Source organism: Apteryx mantelli, chromosome 15 (assembly GCF_036417845.1).
Source record: "Apteryx mantelli isolate bAptMan1 chromosome 15, bAptMan1.hap1, whole genome shotgun sequence".
NCBI classification, from domain to species: domain Eukaryota; kingdom Metazoa; phylum Chordata; class Aves; order Apterygiformes; family Apterygidae; genus Apteryx; species Apteryx mantelli.
In genome coordinates, this window is record NC_089992.1 from 25,312,798 (window position 1) to 25,329,559 (window position 16,762).

General features: G+C 45.5%; 1 protein-coding gene across 1 annotated transcript in view; it reads left to right on the forward strand.

Moving 5' to 3' along the window:
• The window catches only part of MYO9A (myosin IXA), a 175,744-nt gene that overhangs the window by 114,561 nt on the left and 44,421 nt on the right, over positions 1-16,762 (forward strand). The window contains exons 13-17 of the mRNA XM_067305346.1: positions 261-456; positions 4,945-5,064; positions 9,792-9,867; positions 13,756-13,899; positions 14,772-14,811. Coding sequence (XP_067161447.1) covers positions 261-456; positions 4,945-5,064; positions 9,792-9,867; positions 13,756-13,899; positions 14,772-14,811 — 576 coding nt within the window. The remainder of the gene's footprint in view (positions 1-260; positions 457-4,944; positions 5,065-9,791; positions 9,868-13,755; positions 13,900-14,771; positions 14,812-16,762) is intronic.

Sequence of the window (16,762 nt, forward strand, 5' to 3'; positions counted from 1 at the left end):
ATTTGCAGTTGCGTTTTCGATGCCGTCATTGCACGTGGCAGACTTGAGCATCGCCTTCTTGACGCCGCTTTCGGAAAACAGCGTGTCGGATTAAAGCCTGTATGTCCTGCACGTAAAAAGGCGCCTAGAAAAGAAGATAGCGTGATTCGATAGCAGGGTTGTTGCAGGGTTCATGTGGCTGATCCACCTCGGTCTGTGTTGCCCATCTTGCTTACGGGTTCCTCTCTTCTCCCCCTTCCCTCCTCTCCCTCTCTCCCTAGGATTTCCGCGAGAAAAACACAGATCACATGCGGCCAGACATCGTCGCTCTCCTGAGAAGCAGCAAGAACGCCTTCATCTGTGGGATGATAGGGATCGATCCAGTGGCCGTCTTCCGCTGGGCGGTCCTCAGGGCGTTTTTCAGGGCAATGGTTGCTTTTAGGGAGGCCGGAAAACGATACGTCGAGAAGAAAACCGGTAAGTGCGCCCATCTCCGAATCTTAATGCAAGTTTTTCACCAGCGGTATTGATCTAACCTATTACTACAGTATTTTAAATAGCCAGTCTGACTTATCGATGTGCTCCTGTTCCTAAGAATCTATTTAAAAAAAAAAGAAAAATCAATTCAAGTGCATAGATTTCCAATATCCAAAAGCACAGCGCACTGTGGTTGCGTTTCCAGCTACATTTGCAGTAGAATTTTAGCACACTGTAACAAATGATTTTCATTTTTCTGCTGCTTTAACTTTTCTGTTGAGCGGGACCCAAGCGGAGGAAATCTTGTGCGATTTAAATAGAAACATAAAAATCTTCCAGCAAAAAAGACGAATTATTTTTAACTAGGAATTCCTGAACTGTTAGCGTTACATCTGGAAAAAATAGAAATTAATTCTTCTCTATAATCTTTCAAGCTGTTCGCCCTCTAAGCTGAAAGAGTGTCTCTCTCGTCTAGCATGATTCATTGCTGCGCAGTCGTGTAGAACCACCTCTCCGTCCTCATGCAGAGCACGGGGGCATTAAATTAAAGCAAAGTAGCGGTGCATCATCATGCTGTGGCAGGCAATGCTTGGCTGTGCTTTTAGACCATTTCTCTGCATAAAAGCAATTTTTGGAAAGACAGGTACAAGCTATTGCTAGTAATTCCTGGGCACGAGAGGGCTTGAAATTCATGATGAAATTAGAGCATCAGCAGGGAGAACGTCGGCTAAGTTAAAATTGAGTGCAGAGCCGCTGCCGCCGCCGTCTTTGATTGGAAACGTTGAGAGCTGGGCATCAGGAGAGCCAAAGAGCTTGGGACAAAGAGCAGAGGTATGGAGACCGTGCGAGCAGAACAAATAATTTTCCCGTCCGGTGAGAATAAACGTCACCAGAAATAGTTGGTTTGGAAAATTCGTATTTGCATTTTCCTCGTGTCTCATAAATCGCAGTGGGAGAGTGGGCTGCACCAAAGCAAGCCGCTCGAGGAAAGAAAAGATGCATTGAGTGTCTGCAAGCAAGAGCCTCCTGCCCTGCCGATTTCAAGCCCTACTTGGCTTGGGCAGCCTTTTGCTGTTGCGCCTGCTGCGTTAGCCCTGGTCGTAGCTAGCTGCCCGCTGCCTCCGTCTTGAGTCGGCGTCCACGACTTGCCTATATCTCCACCAATATATAGATATAAAAGGGAATCCAGAAGGTTTTCCGCCAACTCTGCAAGACTTAGTGCTTGCGCTGCCTTCTCTTTCCATACCAAAGCAAATGCACAGTAGTTGCTGAGACAATTTCTGAACCTTTTCTGGGATGTGGTGCTGCTGCCGTAGCTGCTTTGTATCCTCTGTGCTGCTTCCAGAGGTTTTCGCCCCGCTTTTTGTGCTTCGTGACCCTTGGTTTGCTGAGTTAAAAAGAAAAAAGCACCCCCAGGGTCTGGGTGACCGAGGTTAGTCTTAAACTTCCTGACAACCCTCAATTTGTACCCGGGATTTTTTGTCTACGTGCGTCAAAGTCACCGCGTAACACCCAAAGTGGGAAAAAATCGTGGAAAAAGTCACGATTATATACGCAGAACTAGCAAAGGAGTTTAGCTAAAATTAGGTCCTATATTGATGTAAAGCTTTTCCGTAGGGAAAACATCCCTTGTTTTCCCTGCTAGCTGTGGCTGAACGGGGGCAGCCACACTTTGGCATTTATAGCACATTTTCCACATCTTCATGAATGACAAAGTTCCCTAGTTCGGTGCATTTTTAAAAAATCTGGTGCACCGTCGCTGCCTATAAAATGAGAAAGAAACCCCACGCTGCAGATAGGTTCGTTTTGCCGCTGAGACCTCGTGCCCGTCCCCTGGTCAGGCGTGCAAATCGAGGCAAAACGTGGCTGTGCCCCCGGTCTCCAAAATAGCTCGTAAAACCCCCAAAGCACTCATCTGGACAACGCATCTATGGCAGAAGGTATTTGGGAATTATGGAAGAATCCCTTGGCGTTAGAATTAACCCATTTTGGTAACGGTTCTGGAAAAAAGCAGACAGCTGAAGACAGCATGTGTTTTCAGCTTATTTTGTTTTTTAGTGTTAAACCAAACCTTGCTGGCTTTAATTAGCCTGATTTGAATGCCTCAGTGCACATGGACCTGGAGGTCGTGACAAAATTATGGTAGATTAGCTAAGAATAGCTTCACACGCTTGCATTTATACCCCGCATCCTTTCATGCAAGCATGCATGCGTAAATTTTGTGGTTTTTTAAAAAGACATGCTTTCCGGTTATTGATTCCTGAAGTCCTGCCTGCTTCGGCTATGGTCCATCAGACAGGTGTGACTAAAAAGTGGAAAAATGTCTGAAACGTGCCGCTTTTTTTTTTTTTTTTTTTTTAAAGAAAGTCTCTTTGTATTCTTTTGCATTAGACCCAAATTGATATACATTGCTTTTGCCTGCCTGCGGTTATGCTTGCAATACCAACCTGAGCTTTTCATGAAAAATCTCTAGCCTGTGTCTAACAAGCTCTGCAAAAATTGCTCTGTTTTTCTTTTTCCCCCCTGTACTACTGTCAGTTCTCTCCTTGCCTACGCCAGTAGCGCCGACTGGTGCTACGAGCACGTCTGTCCTCTGCTTTAGCAGTGCCGGCACGGGGATAATCAGTGTTTCTTACTGCTGGCATTTGGCACTCTCCTTTTTCTTTTTTTGTGCTCCAAATACTCCTGTAGTGCAGCTTTTAGCGCTGGCATGCTCATCCTCCGTCGCTTTGAGGCGCATAGAAGCAAAGCGGTGCCACGTTGTGCGTTTTGGTTGGCTCCATGGCTCTTCTGCCCAAGAGATGCCTCTCACAATGCTGCCAGCCCTCCTCGAATCCAAAATGTGAGAGCGATCTGGCTCGATACAGAGAGCTAAAGGACTTTTTTCAATGGTTGAATTTTTTTTTTCATTATTGAGTTTATCTGGGCGGACTGAGATGGTCCAAAAGAGCCGCGCATTTGAATTTGATTGTTTTTTCATGAACTTTGATTAAAGGAACATTGTCAAGGCTTTTTAGCAAATAAATTTGGCCGACTGATGTCTCTGGAGCCTGCTATGTTATCAGGATGAATTTCTTGGGCAAATAGTCCTAGTAACTCCTCAGTGAAAACTTAGAACTGGAACTGTTCGTATAAACCAAGCTCCCGAAACTCGGAGCTTTCTGCCATGTTCTTGGTGTAATTTTGCAACGCGGGACATGAACCTAGGTCCTAGCGCTGATGAAGGGGTCCTGTTCAAAAAATCCTATCGACTTGGGCAGAATTCCCAAAGCTGGGCACCGAAATAACCCTGAAGAATAACATCTAAAACAAAAAACAGTATTTGCCAAATAAAGGTAATAAAAGAAAACTGTTCTTGCACTGAGCAATATAAAGCGATGTTAATGTGAGAAGGACGATACTTGACAGCGTTCCTCTGTGAAGTTCAAACTGGTCCTTTCTGATGATTTAATGCGCTGGTATTAAATGCTTCGATATATGCTGACATAAGGTAACTCCTCAGTGACCTCATCACACCTCGGTGGGAGCGTGACATATCCCACAGTTCTTCCAATTTACTTGAGCATTTCGATGATGATGGAGAGGTGGCCCCTCATCACACCTCAGCAGGAGCATGAACGTATCCCACAGCTTTTCTGATTTACTTGAGCATTTCAATGACGATGGAGAGGTGGCACCTGTGTAATGTCTTGCCCGCTGCAGGCTTGGCGCTGGACTGTGAAAGTCCTCCCGGCCTGGCCGAGGTGGCTTCTCCACCACCTCCTTCCAGCCGTGCCCCCTCCTGTCTCCTGCCCAAACGCAATCCCACCCAGATGCGGTCCTTGTTCTCTCAAGGAATACTGGACCTTTGCTAATATGAGTAATTTCTATTTTTAATGGTCAAATCTCAGCAATATGTGGTTTGGGGATAGGCACCAGAGCAGATTTGGAGGTGGCCGTGCTTGCGAGCACCTGTGCAGGAAACCGAGGCTAAGGGCTGACGGGAGCGAGGAAAGGCTTTTGCCCGGCCTAGTTAAAAAAAGTCAAGATTTGTGCAATCTTTTTTGTTGTTGTTGTTGTTGTTGTTCAAACAATCTTGGAGCGATCATAAAGTTATAGTGCTCTGGCTCGCAAAGATCTTAAGGCAATTAGAGCCACGGAGCTGGTATCTCCTGCAGTTAATGGGAAACAGCCGTACGGTCACGGGGCAAATGGGCTCCTCTGGGGCAGAGGGCCAAAGCGTCCTCAGCAAGACGGCGCCGAGGCCACGCCGGTCCGCACGTCCCGGTGCCTTGTCATGGGGTAACTGAAGTTAAATTGTGTCGTGGCCGTATGCAACGGGAACCGCCGCACTCCGCGCGGCTGCGGTCCGAGCCCAAGCGCGGCGTCGGACCCCGGCGCGCTGGGGCGGTCAGGGCCGTTGGCAGCGTTGCTCTTCACTCTCTGCTGATTTCTGCTCACGTAATCTTTCTCTTCTCTCCGTTTTTTGTTTTTATTTTGCTTCCCAAGGGCATGATGATGCAGTGCCATGTGCGGTTTTGAAAAGTGTGGATAGTTTTAGCTTTCTCCATCACCCAGTCCATCAGAGGAGCTTAGAGATCCTGCAGAGATGCAAGGAGGAGAAGTACAGTAAGGCTCCATATCCCGCCGTCCTCTCTGATCCCACACTCACGTCAGGAAATGGAAACCAGGTGCATTCTGGGTAGCGAGGGTGAAAACGCACAAGGAAACCCCCCCGGGAAAGCCTGCTGCCCTAGGAAGCAGGCTGTCCAAAGCAAGGGGTATTGAGCCCTTGCCTACTGGAAATTAGGCAGAGCTTTAAGAGCAAACTCAGATACGAACCCATGCCTCTTCAGCTATTGGAGCGTTTTGCTAGGCCTTGCCCAGTTTATGGCTGACACAAGTCAGGATGCTGAAATGAGGGTTTTTTTCATTTATCACATGTGTGCCAAGAAGTTCAAAACACTGCAGAGCCACGAGGAGCATTCCTGGCTTAAGGCATGTGGCTGGTACAGCTCGAGCTTGACTTCCAGCTTGCAGCCAGATCTCAGTCTTCCTACTTTTAAATTTTTTTTAATTACAACTTCCTTAATTTCTTCAGACTTTTAAAAGAACAGTAGCTTGAGAACGTACCTACGCTGTTTCCAAGGGCTTTTACTTAAACGAAAGTGTTTGGCAACTTTTTTCCTTTTTATGGAACGGGTGGGTAAAGATGCACTTGGTCTCCGTTTCTCTCTCTCTCCCTCCCCTGTTACATGTTAAACTAGCTCTGCATGACACCACGGACACTCCTGCCTGCGCTACTAATTGCTACGGCCGGGCTCCTCTTGCAGGAGGAGAAGGGAGTCCGGCCGCGCGAGGCCCTGGCGCTAGCCGTCTCGCGAGAGCGGCTCGCCGTGCCGTCGTTTCACTCGGGCGGCCGGCGGAGACCGGGACATACCGTGATTTCAGGAGCTGCCTTACCGCTTGCAGGGAGCGGTGCTAAAACGTAGAGGCGAACTTTGAAAAGGGAGCATATATACATATGTATATACTTATATATGTATGTATATATTTATACATGTATTTGGTGCTTGTATTTTTAGCTCTATCAGTTTTTCTCCTCCATTTTGCATACTAAAGCTTATAGAAATAGAGCGCTGCTACGAGCAGCCTGTAAGGGCAATTTTTCTGCCCAAGTGGCTGCCTTGGAAATCATGCAACTTATGGCTAAATGCAAAATGCAGAGGTTTGCTTCTACAGAAACGAGCGTGGTAAGTACAGTGCTTGCATGTTAACTCTTTGCAAATATGTATTTCCTGCTAGAAATCTTAGATCAGATTTCTCTGCTCTGCTCCCTGCAGTGGGCAGCACTGGGGGAGCAGAGGAAATGTTTTACTTCCTACTTCAGATCTCTACCTTCATTTTCTTTTCCTCCAATTTCCCACTGTTATTACTTACTGCTACGAGGAAATAGAAAGCAGTTAGGCAAACACAGCAATAGAGTTTCCTAATGAAGTGACTTCGTTGCTAATAATAAACTGTTAAAAGGCTGGTGATTATCAATATAGTGATTTCAATTGCAGGTAAGGATTTGTAAGTTAGCAATGGGAGAGGTTCAGGGGTTTTTAGTTTGCAATTTGCCTAAACATGAAGAAGGAAACCCATACAGCCAAAGAGACGCGTTTAAATAGAGCCCTCATTTAATGTGAAGCGGGGAAGTCCTATGTAAATATATTGCTGTTGAGTTCAACGTTGGAAAAATTTGCTTAATACGATGTAGCTTTGTCTACTAGGGTGGCGATACAGTTCTCTCTCACGATAAAAACAGCTTAGGGATCTGGGAGCAAAATTAGGGATTGGCCAAGAGCAGCTGACCTGACGAGCAAGTAATTCACGTTCGGGGTTCAGAAATCACTGACGTCTTCGCCTGGGGTGTGCTCTTACAAGCTGGTTCTCCTGGCTGAATCTCTTCGACAGGCGAAGCCAGGGCTGGAGCGTATGTATTTTTGGATCCTGAGTTTGGGGGACCTGCAGGTGAGAGCGGTCAGGCTGGAGCTGCCCATTGGCACTCAGCTTTTCCTGCAGGTCAGGTGAAGTTACGTCCTTGCCGTCCTTGGCACAGTCTCTATCGGTGGATGTTCCTAAGTAGGGAGTCAACTGGGTGTTAGCCGCAGCTCGTCTCAATGAGGGCAGATAGAGAGATCTGGCAGGCAAATCGGTCCATCTTTCCGAAGCCACTCCAGCTGCAGAAAGGCGAATGTATTTTGGAGATCGGAATAATTTTATTGCTGCAACGTAGAAGAGGTCAACCTTTCAACCTGCACCTGAGCTGGCTGTAGGGAACCAGGGGTTTCTACTCACGCCACTGTTTTCTTTGCTTGCAGAGTATTAATATCTGCAATTTATTAATGCATACTCATTATTCAGGATCCTCAAAGCCATGTGCAAATCATCGGATTAAATCTAAAGCTTTCTCACCTTTCATTTCTAAAACCCCCCCCCTTTTCCCGGAAAAGGGCTACATCACTATGCCTGAAATAGAAATCTTCTTTTCCCCATCAATGCAAAGTCCTATTTTGCTACAGCCTTGTCTTCATAATTTCAGTCTGGCTCGTTTGGGTAGACGGTGGTTTTGGCTTCTTCTTTCGGGGATTTCTTTGGTGGGAAGCGCAGGGGTGAAGGCAAGCGAAGGAGGACAGAGTTTGTTCCAGAAAGGAGGGCATGGACAAAAAAAAAACCAAAAATCTTTGAAATAACAGTGAAAGCCTTTTTTCCATGAATATTATGGTCAAAAACATTCTAAAGAAAATGCAATGCTTTATGTTAAAGGAGCCCTCTGCGTGTTAATGGGAAAGCATCCAGGCGTATATACTATATAAATATACACAGCTAGACATTATGTTCTTGCTTACTGTAGTGAAGAATTTTAAATTTAGCCACATCTCTTCCGCGCTATTAACAGTGATCTATGCCACTGCTACGCTGCAAAACTATTTACAAAACACTGCAAAACTGCCGTATTTTGAGCAGAATTTCACTTTACTGTACAAAATCCATATGATAGCTGTGTATATGTTTCGTTCCTCGAATGTGTTTTGAATCAACAGCCGGAAAGATCAAAGATACCTGAGGGGAAATGTCTGTGCATCAGTTCATACTGGAAGCACGGGGCAGCTGTTTGAATTTGCCCACTTTTTCCCTTCCAGTCTTTCTCCGGAAAAGCAAATAGTTTAAAAAATAAATAAATAAATAAAGAGGAGGAGGAAGATAGATACCTAAAACAGCGCCTAAAAATCCCATGCCTCTAGCAAAATCGGTGCACTTCGTTAGCCTTGCAGTTTTCTGCTCTCGGGCTCTAAAAGCAGAACTCAGTTTTTCCAAGAGGTTTATTGCTGCAAATTCTTATTCTCATTTCTTCTTTCTTCCAAAGCAAGCCTGACGGCAGTTCTCTTTGCCTTATATCGAGGATGGTCGTTCTCTGCGTTATTTCAGACAGTTGAAGCAACTGGCTTTCTGTGCTCTAAGGAAGAAGCTTTAGAGGGGGGAAATGGGAGGCTCAAAACAGATAAAAGGTCCCTCCAAACAGGGGAATGTAACAGAGATGATGGCTTAAGCTGCAGCGAGGGAGATTTAAAAGGAAGTTTTGAACTCTAGGCCATGTTAAATGAAATCAGATTAGCACGGCTGGCTCCAATCTTTGCCTATTTTCTTCTGCGTTCATCTTTAGAGAAGATCCTTACGGCAGCTTTTACCCCAGCAACAGGGGTATTTGAAATATGAAAGTGATAAATGTGAGGAGGGAATACGTTATTGTTTCTTCCCATCCTGTTACAAACTATGGTTTAGACTTCCTTCATTTTGGAGGGGGTTTTTTCCCCCAAAAATTTTGTTCTGCTGCAGAAATATCAGGGTAAAGGCATACACGCTTTTGCAATGTCAAGGGAGCTCTACAATGTTTCCTCTCTCACAGCAGAGATTTCAAGACAGTTAAAAATTGCTTGGCTGTTTTCACGTCAAACTCAAGTTTCTCAGGTCTTTAAATGTACGTATCTTAGTGACTTGAAAGGTATTTTGTTTTCCACAAAAATTGCCTTCTGTCATCTTCTTAAGCGCTTGGTTACAAAACATTTCCACCTCTTGAGAAGATAACAGGGGAAGTATCTGCTTCTGCAGCTTACGAAACTATTGCATTATAGCTTCCTTGGCTATTTTTCATACACGATGCACTAAAGCTAAGCCATCCGAGAAGACCTAGTTTTGCAAGCCCTGAGGCTTCCCCTGGCAGCAGCGTGCCACTTGCTATGCATGTTGGTGTCCGTTTATTTGCAGAAAAAAGCGTGCAAAGAAGAAATGGCCGCTTTTGGCCGCGACCTAAATCTCTGCCTTTTCTCAAAGCACCCGATTTCCGTGCCGTCGCTCGGCCTGCGTGAGCACGGAGGCAGTCGGGCGCGCGGAGGAGCGCCCGCGTTGCTGCTCGGGAGTTGCTTGGGCTGACGGGAGGCGGGTGAGCTGCTGCCCCGCTGCTCCCTGGCAGCGGCGGCAGCCGCTTGCTTCGCCCCTCTTTGGCTCGTCAGCTCTGCGAGCCCCGTCGCCAGCAAAACGCGCCCGCGTGGGAGGGAAAAGTCGTCCGCTTCAGCAAGCAGCGTTACTTGTAAGGTTGAGGACCATGTAGCAAGCGAAGGGGTAGAGCTTAGCTGCCGACGGATGCGGCAGCCACCGCGGCGACTCCTCCTCGGCGCCCGCATCTGCGTGCCCAGCATGTGCCATGACAAGTGCATGCTCCTCCTCGCCCCAGTCGACGCTAAGCTGCGGCCGCGCTCATGGACCCTTAGTGAAGAGCCAGGCGAAACCTTTGTTTTGATGTGCTGCTTTAGGTATTACTCGGAAGAGCCCACGGACACCCCTTTCGGACCTTCAGGGAGTCAATACCATCAACGAGAGAAGCCAGCGGTAAGTCTGCTCCTCTTACCTTAGCACGGCAAGGAGGTCTCGGATGGGAGAACATCGTGTGTTGTTACGAGTGACTGTAGTAATGTTTCTTCCAGCTCTTTTTTTAAATTTTGTCTTCTTTTCATTCTTTCCCTGTCATGTGGTCATATCTAAATGTCTTTACCTGACTTAACAGCAGACATGGAGCCCAACTTTCCCCTGTTGAAAGGCAGTGATTGTAAGTGGTGGTGATGTACGAGGTGGTAAGAAGCATGCAAAAAAATTAATGAATGTGCCAATATCAAGGAAATAAGAATTTGTCGAGGCTTTTTCTCAAGGCAAAAAGATGATGCGTTTGTGTATGGAACTGGTATGCAAGTGGAACTGTGTATGCAAGTGGTCTGAGGCCTCCAGGCTCTGCTTTGTGTGGAGGACCCAGAAAGTTGTGAGGCTTGAAATGGTACATTTTCAAACGTTTGCTTGTTGTGCAGATTTGTTAAGGGAAAATCAAGGGAAACCTGATGACTAGCATGAAGGTAATTCTGATGATTGGCAAGTTTCTTGATGCACAGGAGCTCCTCTACCTCATTGTCACGTTAGAGCATGTGAATTTGAATTTGGTTGTTTTCACAGCTTGTAAGATTATTTTTTTAAGCCTTCCTTGAAAATTCTGGCCACTCAAGCAACTACTGAATGAAGACTTCTGCTTGTGAGTCAGCTCTGCGCTTCAGGAGGCACAGATCTGTGCCCCTTCTGCAAAAAGTTCTCCAAATTCATTTCAGAATTAAGCTTCTTGTGAAGCGAAGTGTCTCCATTTCAAAGGGAAACCTGGACTCCCTTAAATCATTTAAATTCATAAATTTTCGATGCTTTTCCCAAGTCTTGTGCAGAATTCCAGCTCGCGAAAATCATCCTACCCGATTGTGAGTCTTCAGAAGCGACGTTCAGTATTTCTAGCTCCTCTGGTTGCTCAGGTTTCCTTAAAGGTGATGCAATGCGAAATTTTTTCCACGCGGAGATCTTCGCGTAGAGATAAGAGGAGCTCAGCGGTCGGAAATGTCGCTGCTGAGGTGCGAGATGGAGCCTGTGCCGTGTTTCCGGAGCTGTAACATCTCAGTAGGCTGAAGGAGGATGAGGTTGCTTACCAAGAGAGAGCCTTCAGATTGGATGTTGGCGCGCAGCCCCATCCCACTTAACAGATTTGTTCTCTTTTCTGAATGTACATATCAAACCCCAGAGGTGTGTTTTGTGGCGGGTACGTCTGCCGGTGTTTTCTTAGCCCAGAACATTTCCGTTACCTTAGTGAGGGGCCATCACTGGTGCTTTCTGTAAAGGCAGGGAAATTCCTACTGTCACATCAGAGTAGCAGGGAGCAAGAAAAATATATTTGTTTACTCCGTGCTGTGGAGTTCAGTCTATGGTCAGCTGTATTTATTTGGCTTAAAACAAGTCAGCATAGCAAACAAATTCCCTTAAATGTCCAGGAGATCAAGGGTAACAACTATTGTGGTTTTTTTCCTTCATCCTCAGCAGCTGTATCCTAACAACTGGTTCCTCTCAGAGTAAGGACAGACAGTTATTCCTTGGACAGGGCTGACATATTTGCAGTGATTGACAGAGAATGTATTTATGGAGGCACCACAAGGACTATGTTTCTCCTGGTGTGGCTCCTCAGGAACATGTTCCTTAATCTTTGGTTCCCAAATATACAGTAAGTGCCTGGTCCCCAAACATCTGAGCCCCATCCTTCCAAAAGTGCAAACCAGAATGTAATCTCTCATTAAGATCTCTAAAAATCCAGAAAGCACTTTTGGAATAGACACACAATTTTAGCATCATTCGTTGCAGATGAGCTTGATCTGGAGGCGCATGACTTCGTAAAAAGTGGGTATAAGTTGCACTTGTCAGACAGGAAGGGGCAGCGACAGAAATAAAGGTGATGAGCATAGAAAAAAAAATTACTTGAAAACCGATGCTATTTAATTATCCTTCTGTTCAGGATTGCACTGCTATGGCTTCCCAATACTTTCTAACATATAGGCCAGTAAGCAATTTAGAGCGCTAAATTAACCAGAGGAATTTTCCTTCAGAGCGCTCTCGTTATCGTGTGGCTGCCGCTGAGCGGGCGCTGTAGCTCCGACCCACAGGATCGCCCAGGGCATCCTTCTAAAAGCAGATCTGAGGCATGACTTCATGCCGGAAGTAGCCGAGGAGGGCTTACTGAGCAACGCGCGCTCCTCAGATCTCCTCTGAAGAAAGTGCCTGTGTGGTTGACACATGCTGTTAGGGCAGCTGGAGGAAAGCGGGCTTCAGGAAAGCATCAGAAGGACAGCATGCCTTCAAATTGCCTTCAGCAGCCATTGCTTAATTAAAACCATGCCATCGCTAACCAAAAGCTCTTGGGCTGTCTGTTTTCACGCAGCAGAAACCGTTTGCTGTTCATTGATGTCTTAAGAAGTGTGCAAAAAAGCGGGTGATGACCCATCTGGCTTGAAACAGTCCGTTCTGCTTGGTGGGATGATGAACCTCCCAAGTGACCAAACGGCGGACCCTGTATGCGCGTATTCACTCTAGTGTGCCCGTTGGGAATGAGTAGAGTTACCATTTCTATCTCTTAGTCAAACTGCGTGGGACTTTCTAGGGTTTCCTATTCTTTAATCATGTTCAGAATCCGTATAACCACATCCTGTCCCAAGGCAAGAGCGCTCTACTGTCACCCGGGATTAATGACAGGGTTGCAGTTCCTGAAAGTGGCCACTGAGGTTTCGTGGTCCTAGTCAACCTGTGATTTTCCCCAGCAAGTAGGAAGTTTTTGACAGCTAGGACCTTTATTGTAAAGGCAAAGACGGTGGGATGGTGAGATACTAAACTAGATGTTTACAGATAGATGCTAAACTAAATTAGATATTAAACTAAATTTTTTCTTAAAGCTTCCTGGTGGCCTTTCTGGAATCAAAGGGGCGGCTTTAAAAAAAAGAAATAATAATAGTAAGTCCTAGAGCACAGTTTGCTGTGATTCATCCTTTCTTTTGATGGTAGTGTATGTCAAAATACAGATTTAACAGAAACTAGGGAAGAATTTGAGAAGCACCGGGTTGAGACAGTAAGAGAACTTGTATCGACTACTTCAGGGTCATATTGCTCCAAGGCTACAGACTTTCAGAGCTGGCTAAAGTAACAATTTTTCAGTCTGACTTTTTTCTTTCAGTCTGGCCCTTGATGATATTTCCCCTTCCTCCAGATAAGGACTTTCAGGGCCGCTTTAGTGGGCGACCCCAGAAGACAGTGATGCCTGCCTGAGACCCCATTTAAATGACCATGCCCTTCAGAATCTGGCCTGAAGACTGCTTTACTGCTCTCCTCCATGTGTTGAGTCTCTTCCTATTCCTTTTTCTTCTGCCTGAAATAGTTCTGGTGGTTTGGCGGACCCCACATCCCACCTGGATCCGCTGTTATTTCATACGGCCATTTCTGCAGGGCTGGAAAAGCCCCCAGGGTATTGCAGCCAAGGGAGAGGCTTTGCCTAAGCCCCCAAAAAGGTGCCACAGGTATCTGCAGACCTAAGTTGTCTACCGGAGAGAACTGGGTGTTATTATTCTCCTGATGATAGTTGGCTCTTTTTATGCATATTTGATTTTTAAAACGTGATTAACTAGCTGATTGCTTTACATGTTGTGTCTGGCATTGTGAACTTGTCATGTGGGAGTGAATGACTAGTGAAGAGAATGAACTCGTGATTGTCGTTTTCTTTTGAATTATTTTATAATCTGCCAGTTTAGAAGCTTTTGGTGATTTTTAAATAAATGCTCTCTGCTCTTTATTTTGTCAAAAAAAAAAAAAAAAAAAAACCACGATTTTTGTACATCTTCCTGAAAGTGTGTGTTGTGACTGCCCTGCTTTGCATTTCAGTGATGCCTACGGAGTGGGCTGGAATGGCAGGATGGGGATTCGGCACAGCAGACTCTCCAGTCCGAGCTCCTTCCTAGACAAAGATGGGATATTTGTTAATTCAACCAACAGCAAGCTGCTGGAAAGGGCCCACGGCATTCTCATGTTAGTACAAAAGGACTGGATTTTGGCTTTATTCCTGGAGTATAATAAGCAGCATGGGTAATAATAGGGACATAAATAGTCAGAATAAATGAATATGTTTCTAGCTTAAAAAAAAATCAGAGCTCCAAGTGGGCTAGGACGTTGCAAGGTTGGGTCAAAGCAACCTCAGTAGGTTCTGTGTGTCTGATTTATTCGGTCTCTTATCATTCATTTGCAATGACAGGCACAGGGAAGTTAGAGGGAATGAATCTGCCGGTCAAACCAGTCTCAAGATATGACAGTGATGTTATGCAGTAACACTTTTTAACGTGATATTAAAGTTTCCATTACAAATTAGATGTGGAAATGACATTGGTGAGTCATGCTACATGCTCATTGGAAGTTTCGGAAACCCTTGCCAGAGCGCTTGGAGTTAATGTGTGATACGGGAAAGCAGGGTGGTCATTTGTTTTGTGGTGCCGCTCCCCTACTCACCCCATCACTTCTGATGTAACCACTTGGTTGAATTGGATACCTTCCTTTTAAACGTGTACGACTAAATTTGTAAGACTACTCTGCAGAATGCAGAAGAAACGTAGTTGCAGTGCAGATTATGGGAAGCAGTTGCTTAAGGTGATTTTGAAGGGCTTATTTCATAAATTCCTGTTGTGTTCATTTTTCTGGACCTTGTGCTAGGTTTATTGCTTGTACAGTGTCAAAAACCCACTTCTGCCCTTTGACTTGGGTATGTCAGGACTAACGCGAAAGAGATTGATTTCTTAATGGCAAAGTTGAGCTGTTCTATTATACGTGAATATCACAACAGCGAATGCACAAACTCCAGTCTGCGATTGCATGCTTGGATTAATACGGGTTGTTTCTTCTCTCCCCAGGCGAAATAAGAACTTCAAAGCCAAACCCAATCTCCCAAAGGTGAGAGACAAGCAACGTTTTTACCTCTTGTGCTACAGGGTTAAAACTGTAGGTACAACGTTGAAATGCTGATGTGTGTGTAAGGAAAATTGCTCCTTTCTAGTCCAAGACCTTTGGCAAATCAGCTCTGGCCTGCTCCGTTCGGTGCTCTTTTTCTGTAAAACCAAAGGATCACAGAACATAGTAGCAGTGATTTGCCCTGGGAGAGGGCTATGTGAGCACTTGCGTCCTTCGTTCTCTGTTGAACTTTGATAATTAAGTCTCCAAATTGAAGTAAGTGAGTAGGTTATGCAAGATGCCTGGTATTTGACAGACAGGCTGACTTTCGGGATGCCTACCTAGATGATGCAGATTTTATCTGAAGAAAACCTCTGCAATTAGTTAATTCCACCCTGATTACAGTATTGCTGCATACTATATTTGATTTATAGTGCCCGTTACCTTTAAATTGTTTGTCTAATACTGCTTCAGTTTCCCTCCGTCCTGGCTGCATTTATTATGCTCCAAGACACCAGATGCAAAGAGATCTGTTGTGCGTAACTGGAAGAATAATGTTTTCTGCGGCCAATGCTGATACCGCTTTGGCAGTTGGAGAACGTCTGGCTGATGCTGCCTGTCTTCTGATAATAATTTTACTTGCTTAAAACTGAACAGCATGATATAAATATATGGAAGAAATGGTGCTTTCTTGCTGTGTAGCCCCATAACTTTCCACTGGAGAGAGCCGCTGTGTGCCGTGGCCCTTTCTCTGCCCTGGGACCATAGCAGTGGTGCATCTGCATGGTGGTGAAAGAGCAGGGGCCCAGATAATGGCAAAGTGGAGCAGGCACTGGTTTCCACCAGGACGACATACGCACCCAAAACCCATTTCTTGCCCGTAATGAAATGATCTCTGGAAAAAGAGAGCAGCTGGGCGAGCTGCAGTCCATGCAAGCTGCTCTGGCAGGCTTCCTGCAGTCCTGAAGCCAGTATTGGAATGTCCCTGTGCTAGAAGACACGTAACTTCTACGCAGATAACTCCTTTGATTAACACTCCAGACTATGAAGTTACTAAATAGTTTTCAGTCCATCTCAGTTGTATGTTAGCCCAAAGCAGAAGCCTGCAAAGCATTAACACTGACTACCTTTCCTTTGGCTTTGATTTCTTCCTCTCCCGCAGGAACACAAGGAGCAACCTTTAGTTTTACTGTTCTCTGTTGCATACTGATTGTGCCTGGAGAGGCCCAGAAACAGTTAATAAATTTACTGTTAATTAATAGTGAATAAATTGGGTGCAGTGAAGCAACCATTTCATAGCAGTTGTAAGGAAAGGAGATATCTATAGTAGGATAGACTTTGTGGACTAACGTTTCGTTCTCAGCGTTCGCTGTCCAATGGAAATCTCTACTAGCTTTTGTACATGTGTTTTTCAAGCAAACCAAGTTCTCCCCTGGAGTGTCTCATCCCCAGACACTTGAATCAAAGCTGGGATACTTTGGTCTTGCTGGCAAGCATGTGTTTTCCATCTAAAGCTTCCTATTCACACAAGTGCAGCCCCAGGGCCTGCTGCTTATGTCTAATAGCTCATTTTCTGCATGTGTGTGATGAATTATTTGCAGTGGTCATAGTTGGAGGTGGTGTTACCATTCCATCAAAATAATCAACAAGGGGCAACTTTTCTGTGGTGCTCATGTTTGCCTGCAGCTGACCATTAGTGAGTGGCAGAGACAAACTTTACGTGGTCAAGGATCCCTTTGGCAAGTCCTCCGAGGCCAAGGGTAGCTTGGGGGAACACGATCTGGTGGATCTGGCTCTGGCCAAAATGGAGTAGAGCTAACTCATTGTTCCTCGACATTTCCCGTTGAGATTGAGTAGGGTGGTTAGGAAGCCCTGCAGAAGAGGGAATATAAAGAGGGGTGTAAAGGATAGCATGGCAACAAGGTCTGGTTATTGCTGTGTTTACAAAGAACAA